Source organism: Vigna angularis, chromosome 4 (assembly GCF_016808095.1).
Source record: "Vigna angularis cultivar LongXiaoDou No.4 chromosome 4, ASM1680809v1, whole genome shotgun sequence".
Lineage (NCBI taxonomy): Eukaryota > Viridiplantae > Streptophyta > Magnoliopsida > Fabales > Fabaceae > Vigna > Vigna angularis.
The window spans coordinates 37,348,633-37,371,712 of NC_068973.1; the positions used below are offsets into that span (position 1 = coordinate 37,348,633).

Genomic DNA, 23,080 nt, shown 5'->3' on the forward strand with positions numbered 1-23,080 from the left:
TACATCTTTCTTTTGGTTGGAGGAGCATTATATCATGGAGAAGTGAAAAACAATCTATGATTGCCATGTTTACAATGGAGGATGAATTTGTAGTATTATAATGGTTTTTTAATGATAAATACTCGAAAGTAGAAAAAACACACGGATTTGACGTATTTATCAATCAAAAGTAATGAGTAAAAGATGTAAATCAAACATATTGGTACAAATTTAATGATAGTAGATATGTTAACTAAATATATTTATTGGTCATGTTAAAAGAATGAGTATAATTGATAGTCCTTTATAAAAATGTAGTGTATGGTATATATATAGATTATGGTTATAATGCATGTAGTATTTAATACTTGTGAATTCTATTATAAATGTTTTTGTTTATTTTGTCATTCACATTACTTGGTATATATTATTGTTTTGTTTGTTGAAATGATAGAATGTATCTTTGAAAGGAAATTGAGAATATTTATTATAGTTTAAGTTAAGTTAGATGATTTGTGATACACCAAATGAAACTTGTTATTGGATAACTTGTTCAATATATAGTGTACACTTAAAGTTTAATGTTGGATATTTAAGTTTACGGGAAGAATATTAAATTATTTTAATGATCATGTAATTTATAGAATAATTTTAATATAAAAATGTATAATATAGTGATTATTAGATTATAAATGTGTTGAAGTTATGAAATTTTTATAGACTTATTAAAATCAATTCTCTCTGTTTTCACTTTATTAAAGATATTATAGTATTTTAATAAATATTTCGTAAGGACACTTAGAAATTATATTACAATTTTGTTGTGAATGAGAAGAATGTCACGTTGAACAATGAAAGACCAGTCAAAATATCCTATATAATTAATAAAACCATACAAGGCAGTGATAAAAAGGAAAATATCCATTAAGAGATATTTTACAATAAATTTAATTAAGTTATTGAATTCTTCTAACAATATAATTTTGTGAGAATCATATACCCTAAAATCATTATGAAATAAATAGTGTCTTCAATTGAATTTGAAATGTATGAAACTAAAAATTTACATCTCTATTTTAAATTACTCATTCTTTCATAGGATATTCTTCCAAGGGAGTGTTGGTGGGATTTTTAGTGGTGTAGAGAGTTAAAACACTAAAAAATTGGGCTGAAGATCCAATAACATATGGTCCTTTGGGCTCCCTTCAATTTGTGCCAAGGAAGAGTTCCAGAAGAATTTTCTTATGGCGGGCGTATAAGACATTTCCGGTGTTGTTTTTCCATGTTTTTATTATGGACGGTGTTTTCCTCCTTATAACAATAACAACAATTTTTCATTCATTTTTCTCCATTCTTTTTCCTCCATATTATTGCAGAGAAGAGTTTCTAATATGAGTAGGTGCGTCTCTTGTAGCACTGCTTCTGCAGTGATTCACAAGAGTTTGTCGAAATCTTCAACTCAATTTCCAATTTCTAAGAATGCTGTAACGGTCAACAAAAATTCTCGCCTACGCGTCCACGTTTCTATGGTGGACTCCTCCTCTTCTGATTTCGCCAAGCGCATCGAACGAGCCTGGTTAATTTCCAAGGTTCAATCTCTCTCTGTCTCTCTTTCTCCTCTCGTTCTAATTTCGTTTTAGGTTTTTTCGTTTTCTGGCTTTCCTTTTCAGAATTTTTAATATAATTTATTTTAACATGTTCGAATTCTTTTAATTACATGGTAGAATTCGAAGGCTGTGTTTATATATTAAGTAGTTGGATAATCAAGTCTTATGACTATGCTTGATCAAATACCCTTCCAAGGTTCATTTCTTAATGTGTTTTTGGGGAGTTTTGACTAACCATGGTTATCATCTGGGCTGTAGGCGAGCTTAATTTTGATACGCTCAGCGTATAGATATTTGCACTATCTTAATTTAAGATTAGTTTACATATGCTTGTTCCAAATAAATTCAATGCTAAATATAACATATTTAGCAAAGGGCAACATGAATCTGTGATTAAGTATTAATGAGGGGATTATTCAGCTGTTCCTGCATAGTCATTGCAATCGGTATCACTCGGCGAGATATTTTGTAGGAAGAGTTTAAAATTTATAAAATTCATTTTGATGTTTGATGTTTGATGTTTCTGAGCTGGTCTTTGATATATATATCTGTGATGCTTACAGCAACCAAGGCCAATCGTGTGTTCATCTTGCGACTCAAAAGGGCATATCGAATGTAAATGGTGTGCGGGTACTGGTTTTTTTATCCTTGGTGATAATATGCTTTGCGAAGTTCCATCTAGAAACACTACCTGTATCATATGCACCGGAAAGGTACCTCTCTATGGCTAACTTAACCTGATGAACTCACTTTACCTGTGAACTCGTAGCAAACGGTTTTCTTGGTATTTAATTTTGCCCTTAATCTGTTATTATTCAGGGATCAATGTGTTGTTCTGATTGTCAAGGAACAGGCTTTCGTGCAAAATGGTTGGGAGAACCTCCTACTTCCTAGTACCAAACCTACTGCTCAAATGGTGGTGGAGCGAGGCTTGTGAGTCCTGAGAATTGTAGTTATATTATGGCTTGTGAGTCCTGAGAATTGTAGTTATATTATACCTCGTCTTACTTGAGTCCGACAGATGCAGCAGTCTCTTTAGCTTTATTTTGAAAAAATTGTCTGGTTATTCATTTTTTAAGATTGAATTGTTACTAAAAGCAATCAATTTGTACCATCTTTGTATGTTTATTAACTTGTATAAATGTTGTTGTTTTACCAAATGAAATGAACGCTTATACTCCCTGAGAACACAGTATATGAAGTCATGATCGGTATGAATTTGAGAAAAATAATCATATTGACTCTACCTGTAATATAACTAGGCTTCCCTGCCAAAGCATGATCAGATCTTTGCGTTGAATTGTTAACAGGAGGAACTTTTTTCTCCCTTTCCCTTTCTGAACAACAGAGATAAATTTCTTCTTACAAAAGAAAATGAGAAAATAAAATAAAACTGTTTTTCACAGGTTAACTTATTACATGCATAAATTAATCTTTAGAAATATATTTTTTTTGAAATTTTTTATACTAATTAATAATAGAATTTTTAATTTTAAAGTATCTTATTTTATTTATAGTAAATAAATCTTATCTGATGAAAAAATGACTTGGCGAAATAATGTTTGCTTTGTTTAGTTACGATAGAATAAAATAAAATCAAGTTTATTTAAATCTAAAACACAGTACTGCCAGTGAAAAATGCAACTTCTATTGATTTTGAAAGTATATAAACTTTTGTAACAAGCACAGTTTTGTATTAAAATCTTTAAAATATAATATTACTTCAGCTCAAATCTAATTTCGTAAAATAAAAAATACTGAAAACTATACAAATGTTGTGCCAAACCCAATCAAATCTGTAACTCATTTAGTAATTATAGAAACTACAAGTATTAATTTGAACAACTATTTTTCCAACTTTTCACTCACAATCTCCTATGTGTCCTAACAAAGTTTGTAGTGTTCATTGCAATGGCGCTTGAGCAAGCATATACTCCAATAGAGCACAGGGAAGCAGATGCCAAGAGAATGGCCTTCCACTGTTTCCCAGATACTAGAATTGCCAAACCGACCAATGTAACTGCCACAGCTGAAAGGGCATTTTTCCAAGCTTGGAAAGCTTTGACTGCGGTTCTACATCCTTGGCAATGTATGACATGCCTAAAATATCTGTTGGCTAAATTTGGAGCATGCATTGTTCCAATGCCCCCTTTGGCAGGTGAAGAAGCTGATTGTCCTGCAACGAGTCCTGCGGGTGCATGTTCAACCACAGCAGGTTCTTTGGGCAAAGAGATGGTGCTGTGACCAAAATGATATGGCATCCCATGCCCCACTTTGTCCATCCACTTCCTGTATTCAGCAACCCATGTGTCTGATGATTTCAGATTCAGATAAAGTTGCTTTGTTGGAACCTTCTCTTTCAAGAGAATTTCATTCTGAGATGATAAGAATCCCATGTCTTGCTCAAAAACCTTGGATGCATTCTGATGGAAGTACCACTCAGGAAACAGTTTTGCCAGTGGAGATGACGATCTTGTCGATCCAAACCTCACTATAAGCATGGATTTCCCTTGCCCAGTTGGTCTACAAAGGAACAGGCCACTGAAGTAGTTTGTTACACCATTTTTATCAACCATTTCCCTGTTATTTTGTAGAACACACGGAGCCCCAAACCTCAAGAAGTTAGGCCTGGACCCATCTTTCTCAGCACCCCACCAACCTGCAAACCCTCTATCAGTTCGTTCAGTCACCTCAAAGCTCAGTGGCCGAGCATTCTCCCTTTTTGCGGTCCAATCCGTTCTGTCATGTGAGATAGGGATATGAGCAGGATCCATCAGGTTCTCCAGAAGAATAGAGTGATCGTAAGGGAGTTCATGAACTGTTGAAATGTCTCTGAATCCCGGCCTTGCAAAGTTCTCAAACCAAGGTAGTTTACTATCATTTGGAGGTGTTTTGAGGGACATCCACACCCAAATAACACCTTGAGAGTCCCTCACTTCATACGTTTTAACACAAGCTGTCCTAGGGATTTTGGCATCAGCCGGAAGCTGTTGAAAACAGAAAAAAAAGTTTGTCACTTGGCAACATCATGTGGCCTTAAGCTGGGAATGTAACTTTTATTTAGCTGAGGATAACAGCAGGTGCATTACCAACCTGAGGTATCTTCACACATTTGCCCTCCCCTTCAAATTGCCACCCATGGTATAGACACTCAAGCCTTCCATCAATCAACTGTCCCTCTGACAGTTTGGCTAACCTGAATTGTACGAAGACACAAGATCCATCATTTGACAAACACAAAAATCAGCAATCAGTGAAACTACAGAATTTTCAGTAACTGGGGACATGCCGATTAAGGTAAAAGTAGTCACAAATTCCAAGTGAAAACAACCAAACTCAACCGACAATTACAATCATAATAAGCAGTGAGTAACCTGTGGGGGCAGCGATCTTCGTAACAGTGTAACTGGCCATTGCCATCCTTGAACAAGACGACTTGTTTATCAAACACTGTGAGTCCCAAGGGTGCATCTTCGGGAACATTCTTAGTGAGATACAAAGGGTACCACTCCTCCGTCCAGTCATACTCCCCTTTTACCTCCTCCTCGGTGGTTGGAACCACAAGAACTGCGCCATCTGCTTCGCTGTCAGCTAAAGGTGCAGCTTTTAAGTCCGCAGTGGCGCCACACGTGGCGTGCTTGGATCTTAGCGATGGTTTGAAGGAAGCGGAGTAGACAGTCCAACGCAGTCCCTTGTTTGGCGGCGCGGAAACGCGCAAAGGGAGGAAAGTTCGAGTGGGAGACACAAAAGGATTCACCAACGCCATGTCAGGTAACAGCAGTGAAGAGTGAAGAAGAAGAAGTGGCAAAAATAAAAAGGAGGAAGAAAAAGAGAGACTTGCACGTTTCGTGTGTTGTTCCTGACCACATAATACAACACGGAAGACTCATACCCTCTTCGTCATTTAACAGTTAAGATATAAAAGTAAATAAAAAACATGTGGATATCCATTATTTACAATGATTTTTTTTCCATCTTAGCTATATTTATTTATAAAAAATATTCTTTTGACATACTTAAATTTTTTTTACATTTATTTAATATTATTTTTTCTTTTTTAGAAAATACAAAATTTTATATTTTATAATCATTTTACTTATTGTGTTAAATGAATTATGTGTTAAACGAAGGTAAAAAGCGTCTCGGAGTACCATTTCTCATTTATTTATTTTACTCGCGTGGACAAACCTTTTAAATATAAAAGAAATACTCATAGTTATTCACATAATTACATACACTGTGAGTAGTCTTTATCAGAAGTTTGACATGAAATTGGAACATTTGTAGCAAGTTTTTACGAGAAAAAGTTACTTAAGCAAGCAATATCAGTTGAATTTCTTTTTCTTAGAAGGAAACAAAAACACGGAATATGTTCTTTATTACTTAATTTAATATTGTTGGTACTTCTGGATTGACAGTCGTGTAGTGTTACCGTCGTACTTTAATTTTCAAAAAATGAACGGATAAAGGAAAATAGGAGGAGAGCATTTAAATTTATCCGCTAAGAAATAACGGAAACGAGAAATTAGGGTTTTGTGAGGGTTTCTGATCAGTTAAGGGAAGCGAGAGAGGATGAAGATTGCGGTGGAAGGGTGCATGCATGGCGACCTGGACAACGTGTACAGAACCCTACAGCACTTGGAGAAATCCCAGAACACGAAAATCGACCTTCTCCTCTGCTGCGGCGATTTCCAAGCGGTTAGGAACGAACAGGATTTGAAGAGCTTGAACGTCCCGCCCAAGTATCGCTCCATGAATTCCTTCTGGAAGTACTATTCCGGCGCCGAGGTTGCCCCTTACCCCACCATCTTCATCGGCGGCAATCACGAAGCGTCCAATTATCTCTGGGAACTGTTAGTTCACCTCAGCTTCACATTCTAATAACTGTTCTGTTGCAATGCGATTTAGGGTTTCGACAATTGTTTGTTTAGGACGACAACTGTGACTTAAAAACATTGACTTTCGTGCCAAAATTACGGTCACGGACTGTTCTTCTAAAATCTTGACTGTTGCTGTTTTGGTAAGCTTTTGGTACGTGTTTGTTTTAGGTACTATGGAGGATGGGTTGCTCCTAATATCTACTTCTTGGGAGCTGCTGGGGTGGTGAGGTTTGGGAATGTCCGAATTGGTGGTCTCTCTGGGATCTATAATGATCGACACTATAAATTAGGTTGTTTATCTGTTTGTGAATTGTGGATTTTAAAGTGTTGAATCTGAATTGGGCGTTTGTTTGCCGATTACTGAATGATGTTAGGTGTTTTTTTGAGCAGGACGTTATGAGAGGCCTCCCTATGATCAGAGTACCATTAGGTCTGTGTATCATGTTCGTGAGTATGATGTTCGCAAACTAATGGAACTTAAGGAGCCCATTGATGTTTTTCTTTCGCATGATTGGCCACTTAGAATCACTGATTATGGGGATTGGAAGGAGCTTGTTCGGCGCAAGCACTATTTTAGGCAAGAGGTGGGGCTTGTTGAAATTTTTGAACTTAATGAAACTGCTAGAGTTTAGTAATTATTATTCTGCGTGTTGCGAATGCTGGATTTTGATTTGCTTGTATTGCTTTTTGTCAAGGATTCAGCAACATTGAGAAAGCAATGAGCTAAGAGCTGGGATGATAGTCTCGTGTCTGTTTTATTAAAAAAATGAGAAACATAAATTTATTTCAGGGGAATGTGAAACCATCATATGCATTATCATTGAGCTTTATGTCCTGTTCGGATGGAACTTCTTAACAAGTAACTGTCGGACGAAAAAAAAAAATGGCTTTTAAGTTCAAAATAGATGTTAAATTAGAGCACTTCTAAATTAGCTTATACACCATCCGCCAGCTAATTTTGAACTTTTTTCATATTTCATTTTATCATCTGTTTTTTTTCTCCTAAACGTATTTATTGAGAATCTGTTCCAGATAGGACTATAGTCTTTGATAATTTGTGTAGTGTTTAATTATTTCTATAACAAGGCAGTATCTTGTTTTTTTACCTAATAAGGCTTATATCTGTCAGATAGAGGAAAAAAGATTAGGGAGTAGAGCTGCTGCTGAACTTCTAGAAAAACTGAAACCAAATTGTTGGTTTTCGGCTCACTTACACTGCAAGTTTGCTGCTCTGGTTCAGCATGGGGAAGGAGGTCCACTGACAAAATTCCTTGCACTGGACAAATGTATTGTCGGGCGTGATTTCTTACAGGTATAGGCATACAGTGATAATTTTCAGGGTTAATCTTCTGTGATAGCCATTTGAGTTAGGCATTACAATCATGGCATGTTCTGTGCCTTTAGATTGTGGAAATTGAATCAGATGCAGGACCTTATGAGATTCGGTATGATGAAGAATGGTTAGCGATAACACGGAAGTTCAACCCTATCTTCCCTTTGACCACCAAAGGTGCAAACTTCAGGTGTGCGTGTGCATGTGAAATCACCATAACATTATTGACAATTAGGATTTGAGTTCTCCAATTGTTTAGCTTTTCCCTCTCCCCCTTCAAATAATAATAATAACAATGCCATATGCACTTGCTGACAGAGGTTTAAATCTCGAGATGGAAGATTGTCTTGAATGGGTTAGAAGCAGGCTTCGTGAGAAGGGGTGCAAACCATTTGAATTTGTCAGAACAGCTCCTTCCTATGATCCTTCACGGTCCAATTTTGGTGGTGCTTTGACTGGTATTTCTTTTGTTTTCAATTACTAAGCTCACCTTGTAAGCCACCAATCAAAATTTTTTCAGCCTATTTTCTGGATAAAGATATTCTAATCCTGATCACTTAAGTGATTGGGCTAACTTGTTGGTGTATAATGTTATTCGTGCATACTTTGGGAGTTCCCATGCATGAACATCTTATATGCATGTTATGATTAGGCACTGTCGACTATTGTGTCTTCCCATTCTTGTGCTTATGTCAGTAAAAAGTTTGATTTTTTCATTTTGTGGTGCGGTAATACATTAAAATAGGCTCTAAGTCAAACTAAAAATATTCCTTTAAAATGAATGTCCAATTGTCAATTACATTCTATATTCTGAATTAGTCACAATTATTTAAGAGTTACTTGTGAGTTAACACTTCTCTTTTGACCTTGTGTATTTACTCCTACTAATTAATTTTTCTGATCTTTCTAATAGTATAGTTTTAGCTTATAGAAAGGAAAACTAAAAGAGAAAAAGACCGATTTCTTATGCAACAGTGATATCTGTCATTATTTCAGCATGTCATGTCTTGTATTATTTAAAATGTAACTATACAAGTGTTAACTTTATTTAATTTTCTTCTATTTTCCTTTTCAGTGAATCCCCGGAACCCTCAGACAGAATCTTTTTTGCAGCTTCTGGAACTTCCATATCTTCTTGATAGAAATCCTGATGCAAAGGACTTCTCACCTTATCCTTCTCTTTCAGTTAAAAGAGGTAAAGTTTAGCCTTTTTAATGGTCATAGATAAAGAATGGGGTCCATTTTTTTTACAAAAACTGATAGAAGCGAAATCTGGAGAATATCTTGGAGACATACAATATTTCGTTTTGAGCTAAACAACTTACAATATCTCATATACATTTCTAGGCATTAGTGATGATAATGAGGAGATTCCCATTGATGATGTGGATGATGATGATGATGGTGATGCAGAACTACCAAAAGTTGATAACGTTGAAAGTTGAGACCGGGACTTCAAATTTGTGAATCATCGTTTGAAATTAGCACACTGAATTGGTAATTATCTGCAACTAGCATTTTATGCCTAGTACGATATTGACTCTTGATGGGGCACTCACTAGATTGTGGATTTTCTTTCCCACTAACGAGTAGTTTAGTTGCATGTATATTATTAACTGGCCATTTTTCTTACAATTGCTGTTTACTGCATTTTCTGCATCAGGTGGTTCTGTCAAGGGATTTGCTGCTATTGATTGCGTTAGTTCTGTACTGCGCTTCCCTTTTCTTCATCTCTTGGGTATTCAAAGATTAGAAGCCATGCTTGTGTTTTGGATTTAAAAGCTCATATACAGTTATGCATAGAAAGACATTCAATGACATTGTGAGAATATTCTGAGTGGGTGGAGTCCTGTCTAGAATGTATGCACATAAAAGCTGTACATTTAAAATTAAGTAAAACTTCAAATAAAAATATAATAGAGATAGAAAAAGTCGTATATCTCAGGTAATAATAATAATAATTATACTGTTATCAATGATTTTTTTATAATCAATAATAATAATAATAATTCTGTTTTGTTAGATAGAAGTAAATTGAATGTACAAGTTTCTAAATTGTGGGGATTAAGAAAAATTATGGTGTCTATTAATTCAACTTGAAAGCTAAAAATTTAAATTAAAAATTCGAACTAACTTCGGTGATAAAACAAGTATTGGTATTGATTCAATGATTCATGAATGAGATAAAATAGTAATTGTTAGACTAACTAAGATTACTTATTTTATCTTAACTAATTTGAGAGGAATATCTTTTTAAAATACGTTGAGGCCCAAAGCGATTACAAATTTAAAGGCTGTTATATTTAGTTTTTGACATTGCAATGCAGTTATGACTATTGGTCAGAATATTGATGTTTAGATTTTAACAACTTTGTTCCTTAACCACGTGTTTATTTATCAAAATAGCTCTTGATTTTCTTATGTTGTATTTAATTCTAGGTTTAATATTTCATTTTTTTTAGAATCTTAATAGGTATCTTATTTATTCATTTTTTTAATTGGGTTTTTATTTTTGAAAAATTAAAACAAATTTGCTGTTAAATTGAACACATATCGTTTAAGAGGTCATTATTAATTAGATTATTCTAATATGTAATTTCTAATTTTTAAATTAATAAATTGGAGAAATTGTAATTGAATGCAGCCTTTCTCAGCAATTTGCTTAATCAAATTTTGTTTTCAAAAATTCACTTATTAAGTTGAAAGAAAAGTACGTTCTCTTCATTTTTTCTTATCCATTATTAAAAAAAAATCACGACTAGTGATATCTTCTGTTAGTACGAAATTGACTATAAAAATTTAATTATTTTAATTTTTTAAAAATAAAGACTTAATTAAGGAAAATAAATAAAGACCTATTTAAAAAAATCGTAAAAAAATAGAGATCATTTATACTATTAAACCTTGCTAAGTAAGAACGTGCATTACCCCCACCAAATACACATAAGAGAGACACAGTATATGTAGTGCTTATTAATATGGACAATTTTTTAATATATGGGTGCAAACAAAGCAATTGTCATATTTATTATTTTAAAATATTCATGTTGTATCTTATAGGTTCATCTAATACCTCGTAATAAATTTTTTCTTTTAAGTCGTATCTTTCCCCAGTTATTAAATATAACTACATATTTTTTCAGAATATAATTTTTAAAAATTAACAAAACATATTTTAACTTCTAACAATGCCTAAGCAGTTTTACCATTAAACCTATATAAATAGTGCTTTCAATATATAAATTATTAAAAAAAAGATAAGACTTCGCCACACTAGCTACATGCAGGTAACACACATCTTAAGAAAAACTTCCACTGTAACTACTACGTTAACCTAAAGTTTATATGATCTTTTGAATCAAATTGAAGATAATCATGTACTTAGAAAAAGACACGCACTTACACTAATTAAACTTAAATTGAAGTTTATATGATAAAACATCAGTGTTCAATCACATACAGAAGGCCTTCAAAGTTTATGACAGGTAATGGAAAAAACAATTCTTCTACTAATTCTTCCAAAACAGTTTTTGAGTTTTTTCATTAATTCTACCAAAACAATGCTTGGTGAGAGAAACCATACAGTAGTTAGAAACAGGAAAATGCATAACCAAATCCTCTATCTACCTACTGACTTCAACCAACCACATAAATGTAGTTTTAAATATGCACAATTTCCTAGTTATGTTACCTCTGCTATTGTATCATTATCAAGTCCAAGACTTTGCACATTCAATGCATTGCCCCAGAAGTACTAAAAATTGGTTCTATGGAGACAAGAACAAGAACTCTTTTCCTAGCAATCTCTTATCTTTTTATGTTTTCTTTCGTTTGCTTTGTTAAGGGTAGCCTCTCTTTCAACTTCTATGCAGCTTCATGCCCATCGGCTGAGTTAATCATAAGAGACACAGTTAATTCATTCTCTTCTACTGATCCTTCTATTCCTGGAAAGCTCCTTCGCTTGGTTTTCCATGATTGCTTTGTGGAGGTCAGTGTTAAACTGCTTCATGACAAGTGATTTTCTTTTGATTCTAAGCTCAGATGTTGCATGCATTCACAGTTTTAGCCTACAGTGAGTTTTCTTCATGTGATAATGGTCATTTTATACGCAGGGATGCGATGCCTCTTTGATGCTGCAAGGGAACAATACAGAACAAAGTGATCCAGGAAATAGATCTGTTGGAGGATTTTCAGTGATAGATTCAGCAAAAAGGGTCATTGAGAAATTCTGCCCTGGAACTGTTTCTTGTGCGGACATAATAGCTATGGCTGCTAGAGATGCTGTTGACATAGTAAGTTCTACCACATTGCATGGATGATATTCAAGGAAAAAAAGAGGTTATTTTGCAACTTTTGATAACCATTTTTTTCACATTTATGTATCAAATGAGAAATATTTGATGTCAAAATACCATTTTTTTTTCAATGGTATATTGACATGACATTTCTTTTGGTACTGTTATTAACCGATGGGGACTTGAGAACAGGCTGGTGGACCTAGAATTATGATTCCTACAGGTAGGAGAGATGGGATGATTTCACTTGCTTCAAATGTCAGACCCAACATTGTGGATACCAGTTTTTCAATGGATGAGATGGTTCAACTCTTTGCCACTAAAGGATTATCCTTACTTGATCTTGTAGTCCTTTCAGGTGCATCTTCTATGTCCAAAATTAGTTGTAACTTTCCAAGGGAATGATTTTAATTGTAGCAAATTACTCCCTAAGGTTTCTTCAGACTTGATACCTTTATCCTTTTAACTTTTACAGTAACCCCCTCACAGGTTTACACAGAAGAATCTGTTAATGTGATGTAGTTCAAATCTCATGATTGTCACTACAATATCCTCTTTTTTGTTGTTGGTTTGTTTATTTTTAACAATTGTTTTCCCTTTGGTTTTCAGCCTTTAGTAACCTTAATTGAGATATTATTATTTGAATTAATTCAGTGATTTTGTTTTCAAGTAAACTCCAAAAAATAGTCCATTCTTGTATGTTGGATGTCCCATATAATAAAGTCTCACTTTATCAGTTTGGAAGACTGAGATAGAGTTAAAATTCACTTCTTAACGTAGTATCTGAATCATAAATTAGAATTTATCATAACAAAATTTATTATCAGATTTATCTCCAACTTGTTATTGAGTCACTGTCATTTGATGAGAATCTTCCCAACTGTCATCAAATTCACCATATATAACAGTTAAAGGTCATGTTTTGAGTTGTTCAACTGTGTAAATTAATGATCCTAGGGAGAAATCACGGTTCAACTAGTTCAGTCCAATTTGGAAAACATTATTGGCCTTTTTCTCTTTCTGTATTTTCAAACAGAGGTGCTTGACATAAGAACCGCACAACATAATTTATTGTCAGCCACAAAATGTGTTAACCTTTGACACTGTTTGCTTCGAAATCATGCTACATATTTATGTAGTGCTATTTAAACTTTTCAGGAGCTCATACCATAGGCACAGCACATTGCAGCTCATTCAGGGATCGTTTTGAAGAAGATTCAAGGGGAAAGCTTATGCTGGCTGACAAAACCCTTGACAGTGACTATGCTGAAGTGCTGATGGAACAATGTCCATCTGGTGTACAACCATCTGTAAAGGTCAACAATGATCCTCAAACATCTTTGGTCTTTGACAACATGTACTACCAAAATCTTCTGGCTCACAAGGGCCTCTTCCAATCAGATTCTGTTCTCATAAGCAATGATAGCACAAGGATATTAGTGGAGGATTTTGCAAATGATCAAGACCTTTTCTTTCAAAATTGGGCTCAGTCCTTCTTGAAGCTCACCACTGTTGGAGTCAAATCTGGTGATGTGGGTGAAATTAGAATATCTTGTGCATCAACTAATGCATAAGGGGAAAAATTGATGCAGCTATTGATTTAATTGTAGAAAACAAAGTTGTAAAATGAGGTTTTTCTTATTAGTATCTTCTGCTTACTTTATTTGTTGTCCTCTCATTTATTTTTTCAGGAGAATAGTCTAAAGGGTTGACTGGGTTTTCTTTCTTTATTTAACTGTTGTTTAATTTTATTTGGCTGCTCTTTTCTTCTTCTTTTATTTAGGCTTGGAATTCAAAGAAACACAAAATGAGAATTCTCAAGTGAAAAAAAAATCAAATTGGAGCTTTTTACCATCACACAGAATCCAATTCCAAAAACCTGAGATTGCGAGCTAACTTGGACAAATAGTAAGAGTAGTCTAATTTTTAACAATTGGATCAGACTGAACAAAAATAAAACGATACATGATAAATAACACAAAATATCTATACAAAAAGAATAATTAAATATAATAATACAATAGAAGTAATGAAAGAAAGTTTTATTTTTTGGTAAAATTAAACATGGAAGTCCAACTAGAAGAAAGTTCAGCCATTGTGAAAATGGGGATGTTATTTGTACAAATAAGCGTATTAAAATATTAAAATTAGTATAATTAAAATTAAATAAAAGAATGTATAAAAAAAATAAGCATATATCTAAATTTAATTTTTTTTATAAGATATTTAGTGCTTAATTTGTACTATGGTCTCCAATAGGGACATGCTTGACTTGTTATTGAGATGTGATGAACATTTTGAAGTTTTCTTTGCTGATGGTTTGGATTAATCAACAACGCTAATTATTTGATTAAGAGTTTGTTTGTCTTATTGGCTTAGCAGAGAATACTATTGTTTTTGTTTTGCATGAGATATTTTTGGTACATGAGATATTTTCTGTGGTTGAAAAGAAACACTTACTAAATTTGGATGAAAATTTTTTTAATGGTCAATTTTTTTCTAGAGAAAAATTTAAATTACATTATTCTAAATTTTACTTACAGACTTAAGAGTTTGAAGTTTTTTCTCATTTGTAAAATTTGTCTCCTTTTTCATATGTTTTCTTCAGTGAGACACCGGTCAAATTATAATTAGGCAAGTTTTGATTAAAAAGTCTTCAATTAGATATTATTTTTTATTTAATACCAATTGTTTTTTAAAGTTAAACTCGGTTATAATATTTTTGGCTAAAACGTAAATTAAGGTTAATTTTCAACTAATGTTAAACAAATTGTTTTTACCAATATTGATAAGACTATTTCTTAATTATTGTCAGTACTAGTTTTTTTTTATCAATGATAATAATTTTTTTTTTATGATTGAAGTTGTCATTTTTAAGTTTTTATTGATATTATTAAAATTATTTATGTACTAATGTAGTTCAAGATTATTCTGAGATGGACATTAGTTAATTTTATTTTTTTAGATTAATATTCGATGAGACAATTTTTTAGTAAATGTTAGTCATACTTTTTTTATTGATTTTATAATAATTATTTTTTTGCTGATTTCTATAAGATTTTTTTGTTGCTGTTAGTGGTATTGTTTAGTCGTAGCCGGAGTATTTTATTCCAAAAAAAAATTAATAAATCTAAAATAATTTTACATAAAACATTTAAAGAATCAAACCTTTAAAATAAAATCAATTCAATTTTACACTAAACATAAATATAAAATTCAGTGAGACAATTTTACACAGAAAAGTTGTAGGCAATAGTGATTTTTTTATTTTTTATTTTTGAATTAATTTTAATTTTTTGAATTAATATTCGTGAGACAATTTTTTTGTAAATAATATTTTTCTTTATTGATATTTTTTATAATAATTATTTTTTATTAATTTCTATGTGATTTTTTTGTCAGTGTTAGTGGATTATTTAGTGGTAACCGGAGTATTTTGTTCCAAAAAAAAGCTTAAAATAAATCTAAATTACTTTTATATAAAACATTTAAAGAATTAAATCTTTAAAATAAAATCAATTCAATTTGATGCATTTGAATTTCTTTAAAGTTGTAAATTCTCAGTTCAATGCAAGTAAATGTTGTAATGGATAGTCAGCAACTAATCCAATTCTTGCAGTTTTTCTTTTATCGCTTAATTGGATGATGGAAACCCACCCTTAGCTAACTGTATTAAAAGAATATACTTTGACGTAAATTTTTAATATTTTATTTTATACACATAAATTTTTTATATTTATTTAATATTATTTTTTTCTATTTTTTCTTTCTTTCTAAAAGTTTAAAAATTTACTTTTTATAATATTCTTGTAACTTGTCTATGAAATAAATATAAGTGTGTTCCACTTACCATTACTTAACTGCATTTTATGGATTTGCTTGTCTTTTATTAATTATTGATGGTTGAAGCACCTATATATATATATATATATATATATATATATATATATATATATATATATATATATATATATATATATATATATATATATGTTCTTACTGTCATATCTTGCAGCTGGTAAAGAGGAATTCAAAACGGAAGAATCTTTTTAGTGTCAGTGACTAGAATATGTGCTGGCAAAACAATGGAGAGTACCTTGCTGTAAAGGTTGATCGTTAAGCCAAAAGCAAGAAAAACTCATCTACTGGCTTTGAGCTTTTTGTGTTAGAGAGAGATAGAAGTGTTGGAGATAGAGAATGAAGATGACAAAATCATTGCAAAAGGGCATAAGTTTGAACTTTACCACGTTGATGAGCTTCAAACTATGGTAACAACTGAGCATTTTATGGCTACGAATGTTGAATGGTAAACGACGTGCTGATCTTTTTGGTTTTATCTGATGGGTGATACATTTCTTTAACTAATACATACACTTATGAAGAAAAGTTGCGACTTCTTTGAGTTCAGTTCTTGAAAGGGAAAATGGGTTTAATATATGCTTTTCATTACAATACAGGATTAATAAGAATGATCATATCTCTCAGTTGTTCCATCAACTTTGGCTCTAAATAGTCTGTTTATGTTTTTCAAGTTAAGGTCAATTGTAGTGTAGGGACGTGTTAAGTAAATCATTGTTATTAATCGTTAACGCTTGAAATATCTCTTTGAATTTTGTTTTAAGAAGAGAACTGGCAGAGATTTAAGATTTTCTTGGTAGTAAAAATGGAGGAAAGGGAGGAATGACTTGTGAGTTCAACAAAGACTAACATTAATGATTAATATTTGTGTATAAAGAAAAAAGACAGTGGAATACTAACCTTTTCCTTTATCTGTTTGGAATATGAATTGTGCATTTTTTTAGTTACTTTTAATGATTTTATGAATGAAGAAATGATTGATGATGAGGTACAGAAAGAACCTTTACAGTGTGCTAGTTCTGGTAATAGCTATTTTGGAATGTTCTGTTCATGTTGATGTGATGCACTAAAGTTGATTCTTATTGAGTAAATCCATTCTCCTTTGGGTTCTAGTGGCTGACGAGACCACCACCACCTCTGAATCCTGAGAAAGAACTTGAAGAGAAGAATGAGATAGATGAGTGGATGAATGGAAGATATTTCATGAAGAAGAGAAGTTACAGACACAAGCTTATGGACGAAGAAGTTGAAAAAATGGTTGATGTGGGGAAGGTTGTTTCAACATAGCAGGACAATGGTAAGGAATGATTTAGTGAAGTATTATCATTACTTCATTGTAGACATGTATTTTAATTATATATGTTACTTACGATGATAACAATTATTTGTATTAATAGGTGTCAAGGCAAAAAAAGTCTTAAACCGGAGACATAAACAGAGTTATTTACTGTAATTGAATACCTCCTAGCTCTCTGCCTTAGACTTTCAGAAAAATCGGCGTCCAAATATTGAGATTGTTCTTCAACTATCGCTTTTCCTCTTCATGAGGTAACAATTGACAACTTGCTTTCAATTTCATTCCTTTCATATTCAAAAATACCAATTGTCCTTATTATTATTAAAAGAAGGGATTGAAAATAGAATCAGATTCTGTAAGCCTAAGCATGAGCTACGATACCAGGTTTAACTCCAACCACAACTTCATTTCAACATATGTATGGATAAAAAGAAAACTACTTTTTTGAAAGTTCATTCGTGAACTGAATTTTTCTCCAAGAAAATAACTTCAAAACTCTGTGATGTTTTTCACTTTTTTATATTTTATAGTATTCTTCGACGTTTTCAAACCAGCAAATTGCAAAGCATCGCCACTTTCTCATAAGAGTTTGGTACGGTGAACGAGAAGGAAATAGAACAATTTTTTACACTAAAAAACAGCATACGGTGAGACAAAAGGCCATTATTGATCATAATCATACACAGCTTAGTCATAGTTATTAAATTATTAAATTGAAAACATACAAAACGAATGACACGCAAAAGATAATCCCGATTAAAGCTATGACCAAAACGTCTTTAACTCATTTTTTTATAGTTTCTGTGAGCATCCACCTCTTCACTCATTCCAGCTTAAAACCACAACTCTCTAAAGCTATATTCATTTGTCTGTACAGTAACAAGTTTGGTACAGTTTTATTTTAAAGCCATGACAATATTCTGAACAAAAAGACAGCACAATCCTTTAAAATAGTAATCATCATCATTGCTGTCCCAATCCCAGCACAGCACTTATGTTATCATCCAATAGAATAGAAGTATCTTAACACGACGCAAAAAGTACGTTTAGTGTGCTGTTTGATTCTAAAAATCAACACCATGGTTGGTTGATCAATGATTTGTGAGAATCATGAATCATAATAAAACCAAAACAGGGTAAGCCAAAGCACCCATTGTATCGGTGTTGGTCGGTACTTTTGCAATGTTCTTCGATCAAACTTTCACAAAAAAATTAAACAGTTGCTTACGTTTGATAAGATTAATGTTAAGAGCTTGAAAAAATATAGTGTTGATAAAGAAAAGGGGGTTTCCTAGTGCTACGTAATAAGGAACTTTTCCACAGCATGTGAGGTTCCATTCCATTACATTTCCTCCCTAGGCAGCTGCCACCCACCTCAGTAGCCGCCCACCTACCAAAAGATTCACCGACCAAACCTGTCGTTTCCCCATCCCATAGAAAAATGCCACAAACCCAACCCAAACGTGCACAATTACAATTTCACTGATGCTAAAAATGAACCCTTTTTCGTCATTCCCATGTCCCACTACTTCTAATTTTATAAATAAAATCCCAAAACAAAAGTAATGGCAGAAATTCTAATGGACCGAAATTCAGTGAATTATTTATTACTCACCGAAAAAAGAGCCTAATAATACACCGATAACGAGGACCAAGCGGAAGGGGATGCGAAATTAAATCATCTAAATAAACATTTAATATTAAAAAAATACACTGTTATATTTTATTTATTTATTAATCTAAAACTTTTACTCATCGTTACCACTGAGGTGGTTGACCTTGTTGCCGCGCGGAGCGTTGGGCGCATCGACAACTGTGGCGGCGGACATCTCCATCTGGCAAACCCTGACCGCTCCGATGAGCCTTTCCGGGAGCTCCTCCTCCGCCTGCGCCTCCACGACGAATCCCATATCGATGGTGACGCTGGTGACGTAGCCCAACGCGAGGCGCAGGATAGCGTTGGCGATGGCACTGCTCCCAATGTCCACGTCAATCTCGAAGTAGTTCGGTCCCCTGTGATAGTTACACGTTAGCGCCTTTCCCAACAAGCACGCGCTGTAATTCCCCACCGCTTTTTTCACGATCCAAGGTCCCTTCACGATCCGGTTCACCAGCTTGAACCGCTGATTTCGGAACGCGTCGTCGCCATCGATGAACCGCCCCAGGAGTGAACCGGAGGGAACCGGTTCGTCAGTGAAAAAGTAGAATACCGCACTGTGGTGCTCTTTCCCCGGGACCTGCAGGTTGACGGCGAAGATGAAGCTCTTCCGGGCTTTGCCTTCGGCCTGGGCCCGGCGGAGGGCCTGACCCACACGGTTGTCGGGCCGAGCGAGGACGTTGTCGAGCTTCGATTGGGATTTTAGCCAGTCCATACCTGCCGGTGCCAGTAGGTAGTCGCCGGCGGGGGATTTTTGGTGTTTGGTGAAGTAATTGGGAGAGCGGAGAAGGAAGAGGTCGCCGGGAGGGGATGCCCAGCCGTTGGTGCCAGAGTCAAGGTCGACGGGGCGGAGGGATCCCCCGCGGACGGCGTCGGAGGTCCAGTGAGCGGAGGAGGCGGTGCGGGACATGGCGGCGACAGCGGCTAGGTTTGGATGCACGCGCTCATGTCATTCGGATTGGTTTGATTTTGCGATGTGATTTTTGGGTTTTGAGATTTTTGTCTTTACTCGCTGAACAGAACAGAACCGAACACGACGCAAGTACTGCTTTGCTCCCTTTATTGCTGTTTGGTGTTTAGTATATCAATCAAGAAAAAGGATTGAGGTTAAAGAGAAGATAATACCCAGAACACCCTTGCGTTTCGTCGAATCTACGAGTAACGCCACACGGAGCAAACGCGATTTTTCTATTTCCTTTTTTTTTTTTCTTTTGAGTCTTCTACACACGTATTCTGTCATCGCAGCAGCCACGCTGATTTTATAGTGCAGGTTTGGACTTCATAGACGAATTCTAATTAAATATATCTTTACCATAATTAAAATGTAAATCTTTTTAACATAATATTTTATTTTTGTATAATTCTGTTAAGCTAATTTGTTAATTAGTATATTTAACATATTGATTAAAATTACTTTTTCTTTTATTTTTCTTAAATTAGGTACATTTACTTTATTGAATGGTTTTTAATTTTGATTTTATTGTTATGCAATATTTTTTTTATGTATGATGAGTTGTTTTATTAAGAATTATAAGAAAATATTTAAGATTATTGAAATGTATTTTAGTAACAAAATTTATGGTTTGGAATTAAATTTTTTTAATCACATTTAAAAGGAAATTCAGTTTTGGACAAATTAACATAGTTAAAAAGAGAAATATCTGACAAACTTTTATTTATTATATGGATAGAAAAACATTTATATATATTTAACTATTAGTTGAAAATAGTAGAGGAAAATCTTGTATCCATAATAAAAATATGGACCAGTCTATTTTGCTTTTGTTTGTTTTGTATACTTGGGTTGAGTTAGACGGGTTGCCTTGCATAAGAAATGTAGATTAATTTCTTTACACATTGGGTGTTGCTTCCTCCACCACTATCCTATACTTTTTCCACCTTTCCACATTATTTTAAATACAATTATATCCTTAACTTAAAAAGATTTTTACTTTTATCCTATTTTAAATAATTTGAAACTCTAATTTTACTTTCCCAACACCCACCTACGGAACTCTCTTCCCCTTTCTCCATTTCCGTTTCACCTCCCGACCTCCCACACTTTCACTCCTTTTTCTTCCCAGTTTTTTTTTGGTTTGAAAGCTTTCATTGCCGCCGTGGTGTGAAGGAGCATCGTCGTCGTGGTGTGGAGGAACATCGAGGAGCATCCAGAACATCAACCAACGTGAGGAAGTATACATCAACGGAGGTGACATCCTTCAACGGATGTCCCATAATAAAACAAACTCTAAAATAAAAAACGTAACCCGGAGGTGACATCTTCAACGGATGTCACCTCCGTTTAAAGGTTACTTTTTTTATTTTAGGGTTTTATTTCAAGGTTTATTCGAATACGAGGAAGCACGACACGCACTGCACCACTCCACGCACTGCACCACGAGAGCGACACTGCACCACAAGAGGGAGACTTTATAATTCTTTCCACCACCACCAACCTTTGCAACTTGTAGTATCTCACAACAACGAAAGAAGAGAGAAAGAAATATAATGTTAAAATGAAAGAAAAGTATTTTACTCATGTACGGGACTATAATAGGTTATTAGTGAAATAGGTTGTGAATGGGTAAAATTAAAAAATAATAACCCTAAAAATAAAATTTTACTGAGGAACAAAATAGTAAAGGGGAGGTGGAGGGAGAAAGGTGTGGTGGTGGAGGGAGCAACACCCTTATACATTTGGTGCAAATTTATAGTTGGTTTGTGGTTCACATAAAAATTTCAATAACTTATTTTTTATTTAATTAAATGAGTAAAAATAATAAATTATATAGATCTATTTCTTAAAATAAGTAATATTCAAAAAATTTAATTTAGAACTTTTAAGTACAAGTCTATTGGAGATAGAAATAAAACAAGAGAATAAATGTGAATAAGGAAGTTGTTTTTGGATAGACTAGAAGTAAACGAGATGACTACCTTTGGATGGACAAAAAAATAAAACGTATAAATAAGTTACTTAGAGAAAACACAGAATGTATAGCTGTTAAATTTTATGAATTCAAGTAATGCGTGTTATGCAAACCAAATATGAGTTAGTCCGTCATTGGTATGTACGACGGGATGGACCTAAAGAGGCTAACCGGTTAAAATACTCAATCCACCCCACATTTTTTTCTTGCATAATATATCTTTTATTGTCATCTATATTTGATATATCACATTTCCTTCTTTGTATATGATGTTTTTCATTTAGATTATGAGAACTAAGCATTTAATATGCCTATGATTTTTTTTTTATGAATATAGTTTAAAAATTAATTATTAAAAAATATATTTTTTAAAATTGTTTTAAAGAATAATATAAATCAATAATGAGAAGTAAAATGGTATCTTTTTAACGACTAATTAAGGTTTTTTTTATATATATTTTTTGAGACTAAATCTTTACTTTGAGTCCTTTGAAAGAATCAAATGCAACCATACTTGTTGATAACATGGATAAATCCATGATGGCAATGATAAATAGGAAATGAGAGAAGAGAAAATGAAAGTCATGTATATTTTTTTCTTTTAAGGGAAAACGAGTATATTAATGATGTTTGATCCTTAATATGAAAGTCGTGAAAATTGTCACTGTTGGAAGGAAAAAAAACAATATAAATCATGAAAATGTACCTAATGGAAAAATGTGATTAGTGATAAGAAAAAATAATAAATATTTACTTTTATAATGATTAATTTATTTGGAAAATCCTTACAACTTTATTTTCCTTTTATTATGGTTCAGGCATTCTAATTAGGGATAGTTATTGATGTTAGAGAAAAGAATATTAACATATTTAATTTTCTTATGTAAATAGCCCTTACCAAAATAAGAAAGAGGCCATTATAAATATAAACACAGTGCATATACATTGATTTACATATCACAAACCTAGATAATCTATTATCTACGTAAAAAAAAGTACTAATTCCTATATTATCTATACGAAGTAATTTTTTCCCCTACGTTTATCTTTCAATTTTATGCTTTAAATAAAATTTATTTGATTTTTTTAAAATTTAACTATTTTTAAGTAAAATTACTTACTAAATTAAAAAATTTAATTTTATAATTATAAAAATAAAAATAATGACATTTTTATTATTTTTTATTATTATAAAGAAAAAATAAACACAATGTGTTTTCACCAATATATATATTTTTACCAAT

At 33.1% G+C, this 23,080-nt stretch overlaps 4 protein-coding genes and 1 long non-coding RNA gene across 5 annotated transcripts; 3 read left to right on the top strand and 2 right to left on the bottom strand.

Annotated features, from left to right (window-relative positions):
* Nucleotides 1–1,258: 1,258 nt before the first annotated feature.
* Nucleotides 1,259–2,772, top strand: LOC108331024 (uncharacterized). Its single transcript, XM_017565636.2, has 3 exons — nt 1,259–1,568; nt 2,150–2,299; nt 2,406–2,772. Exons 1-3 carry the CDS (start codon nt 1,371–1,373, stop codon nt 2,478–2,480), a joined length of 423 nt encoding a protein of 140 aa, XP_017421125.1. The 5' UTR covers nt 1,259–1,370; the 3' UTR covers nt 2,481–2,772.
* A 589-nt stretch (nt 2,773–3,361) lies between these two features.
* On the bottom strand, nt 3,362–5,465 carry LOC108331598 (protein TIC 55, chloroplastic). Its single transcript, XM_017566402.2, has 3 exons — nt 4,961–5,465; nt 4,680–4,782; nt 3,362–4,573 (listed from the first exon to the last, which is right to left on the bottom strand). Exons 1-3 carry the CDS (start codon nt 5,350–5,352, stop codon nt 3,452–3,454), a joined length of 1,617 nt encoding a protein of 538 aa, XP_017421891.1. The 5' UTR covers nt 5,353–5,465; the 3' UTR covers nt 3,362–3,451.
* Nucleotides 5,466–5,966: 501 nt separating this feature from the next.
* Nucleotides 5,967–13,843, top strand: LOC108331599 (lariat debranching enzyme). The gene is made up of 13 exons (XM_052876540.1): nt 5,967–6,439; nt 6,635–6,756; nt 6,857–7,050; nt 7,596–7,778; nt 7,871–7,989; nt 8,118–8,257; nt 8,875–8,994; nt 9,147–9,239; nt 9,463–9,497; nt 11,482–11,787; nt 11,912–12,091; nt 12,287–12,452; nt 13,253–13,843. Exons 1-13 carry the CDS (start codon nt 6,159–6,161, stop codon nt 13,666–13,668), a joined length of 2,355 nt encoding a protein of 784 aa, XP_052732500.1. The 5' UTR covers nt 5,967–6,158; the 3' UTR covers nt 13,669–13,843.
* A 2,280-nt stretch (nt 13,844–16,123) lies between these two features.
* Nucleotides 16,124–17,651, top strand: LOC128196325 (uncharacterized). Its single transcript, XR_008248526.1, has 3 exons — nt 16,124–16,400; nt 17,066–17,249; nt 17,350–17,651. It is a non-coding gene; the product is annotated as an uncharacterized LOC128196325 (long non-coding RNA).
* A 1,180-nt stretch (nt 17,652–18,831) lies between these two features.
* On the bottom strand, nt 18,832–20,083 carry LOC108330608 (protein ENHANCED DISEASE RESISTANCE 2-like). Its single transcript, XM_017565101.2, has one exon. The coding sequence runs from the start codon at nt 19,814–19,816 to the stop codon at nt 18,998–19,000; it is 819 nt and encodes a 272-aa protein (XP_017420590.1). The 5' UTR covers nt 19,817–20,083; the 3' UTR covers nt 18,832–18,997.
* Between the last annotated feature and the right edge of the window lie 2,997 nt (nt 20,084–23,080).

Bases quoted from the DNA above. Each gene is read 5' to 3' on its own strand.
- LOC108331599 (XM_052876540.1), top strand. From the start codon at position 6,159: ATGAAGATTGCGGTGGAAGGGTGCATGCATGGCGACCTGGACAACGTG. The intron at 6,757-6,856 runs GTTGTTTATCTG...TTTTTTGAGCAG, and splicing joins TGATCGACACTATAAATTAG to GACGTTATGAGAGGCCTCCC. The intron at 11,788-11,911 runs GTCAGTGTTAAA...TTTTATACGCAG, and splicing joins TCCATGATTGCTTTGTGGAG to GGATGCGATGCCTCTTTGAT.
- LOC108331598 (XM_017566402.2), bottom strand. From the start codon at position 5,352: ATGGCGTTGGTGAATCCTTTTGTGTCTCCCACTCGAACTTTCCTCCCT. The intron at 4,783-4,960 runs GTTACTCACTGC...CGTACAATTCAG, and splicing joins GAAGATCGCTGCCCCCACAG to GTTAGCCAAACTGTCAGAGG. The intron at 4,574-4,679 runs GTTGGTAATGCA...TGTTTTCAACAG, and splicing joins AATGTGTGAAGATACCTCAG to CTTCCGGCTGATGCCAAAAT.
- LOC108331024 (XM_017565636.2), top strand. From the start codon at position 1,371: ATGAGTAGGTGCGTCTCTTGTAGCACTGCTTCTGCAGTGATTCACAAG. The intron at 1,569-2,149 runs GTTCAATCTCTC...TGATGCTTACAG, and splicing joins GAGCCTGGTTAATTTCCAAG to CAACCAAGGCCAATCGTGTG. The intron at 2,300-2,405 runs GTACCTCTCTAT...GTTATTATTCAG, and splicing joins GTATCATATGCACCGGAAAG to GGATCAATGTGTTGTTCTGA.
- LOC108330608 (XM_017565101.2), bottom strand. From the start codon at position 19,816: ATGTCCCGCACCGCCTCCTCCGCTCACTGGACCTCCGACGCCGTCCGC.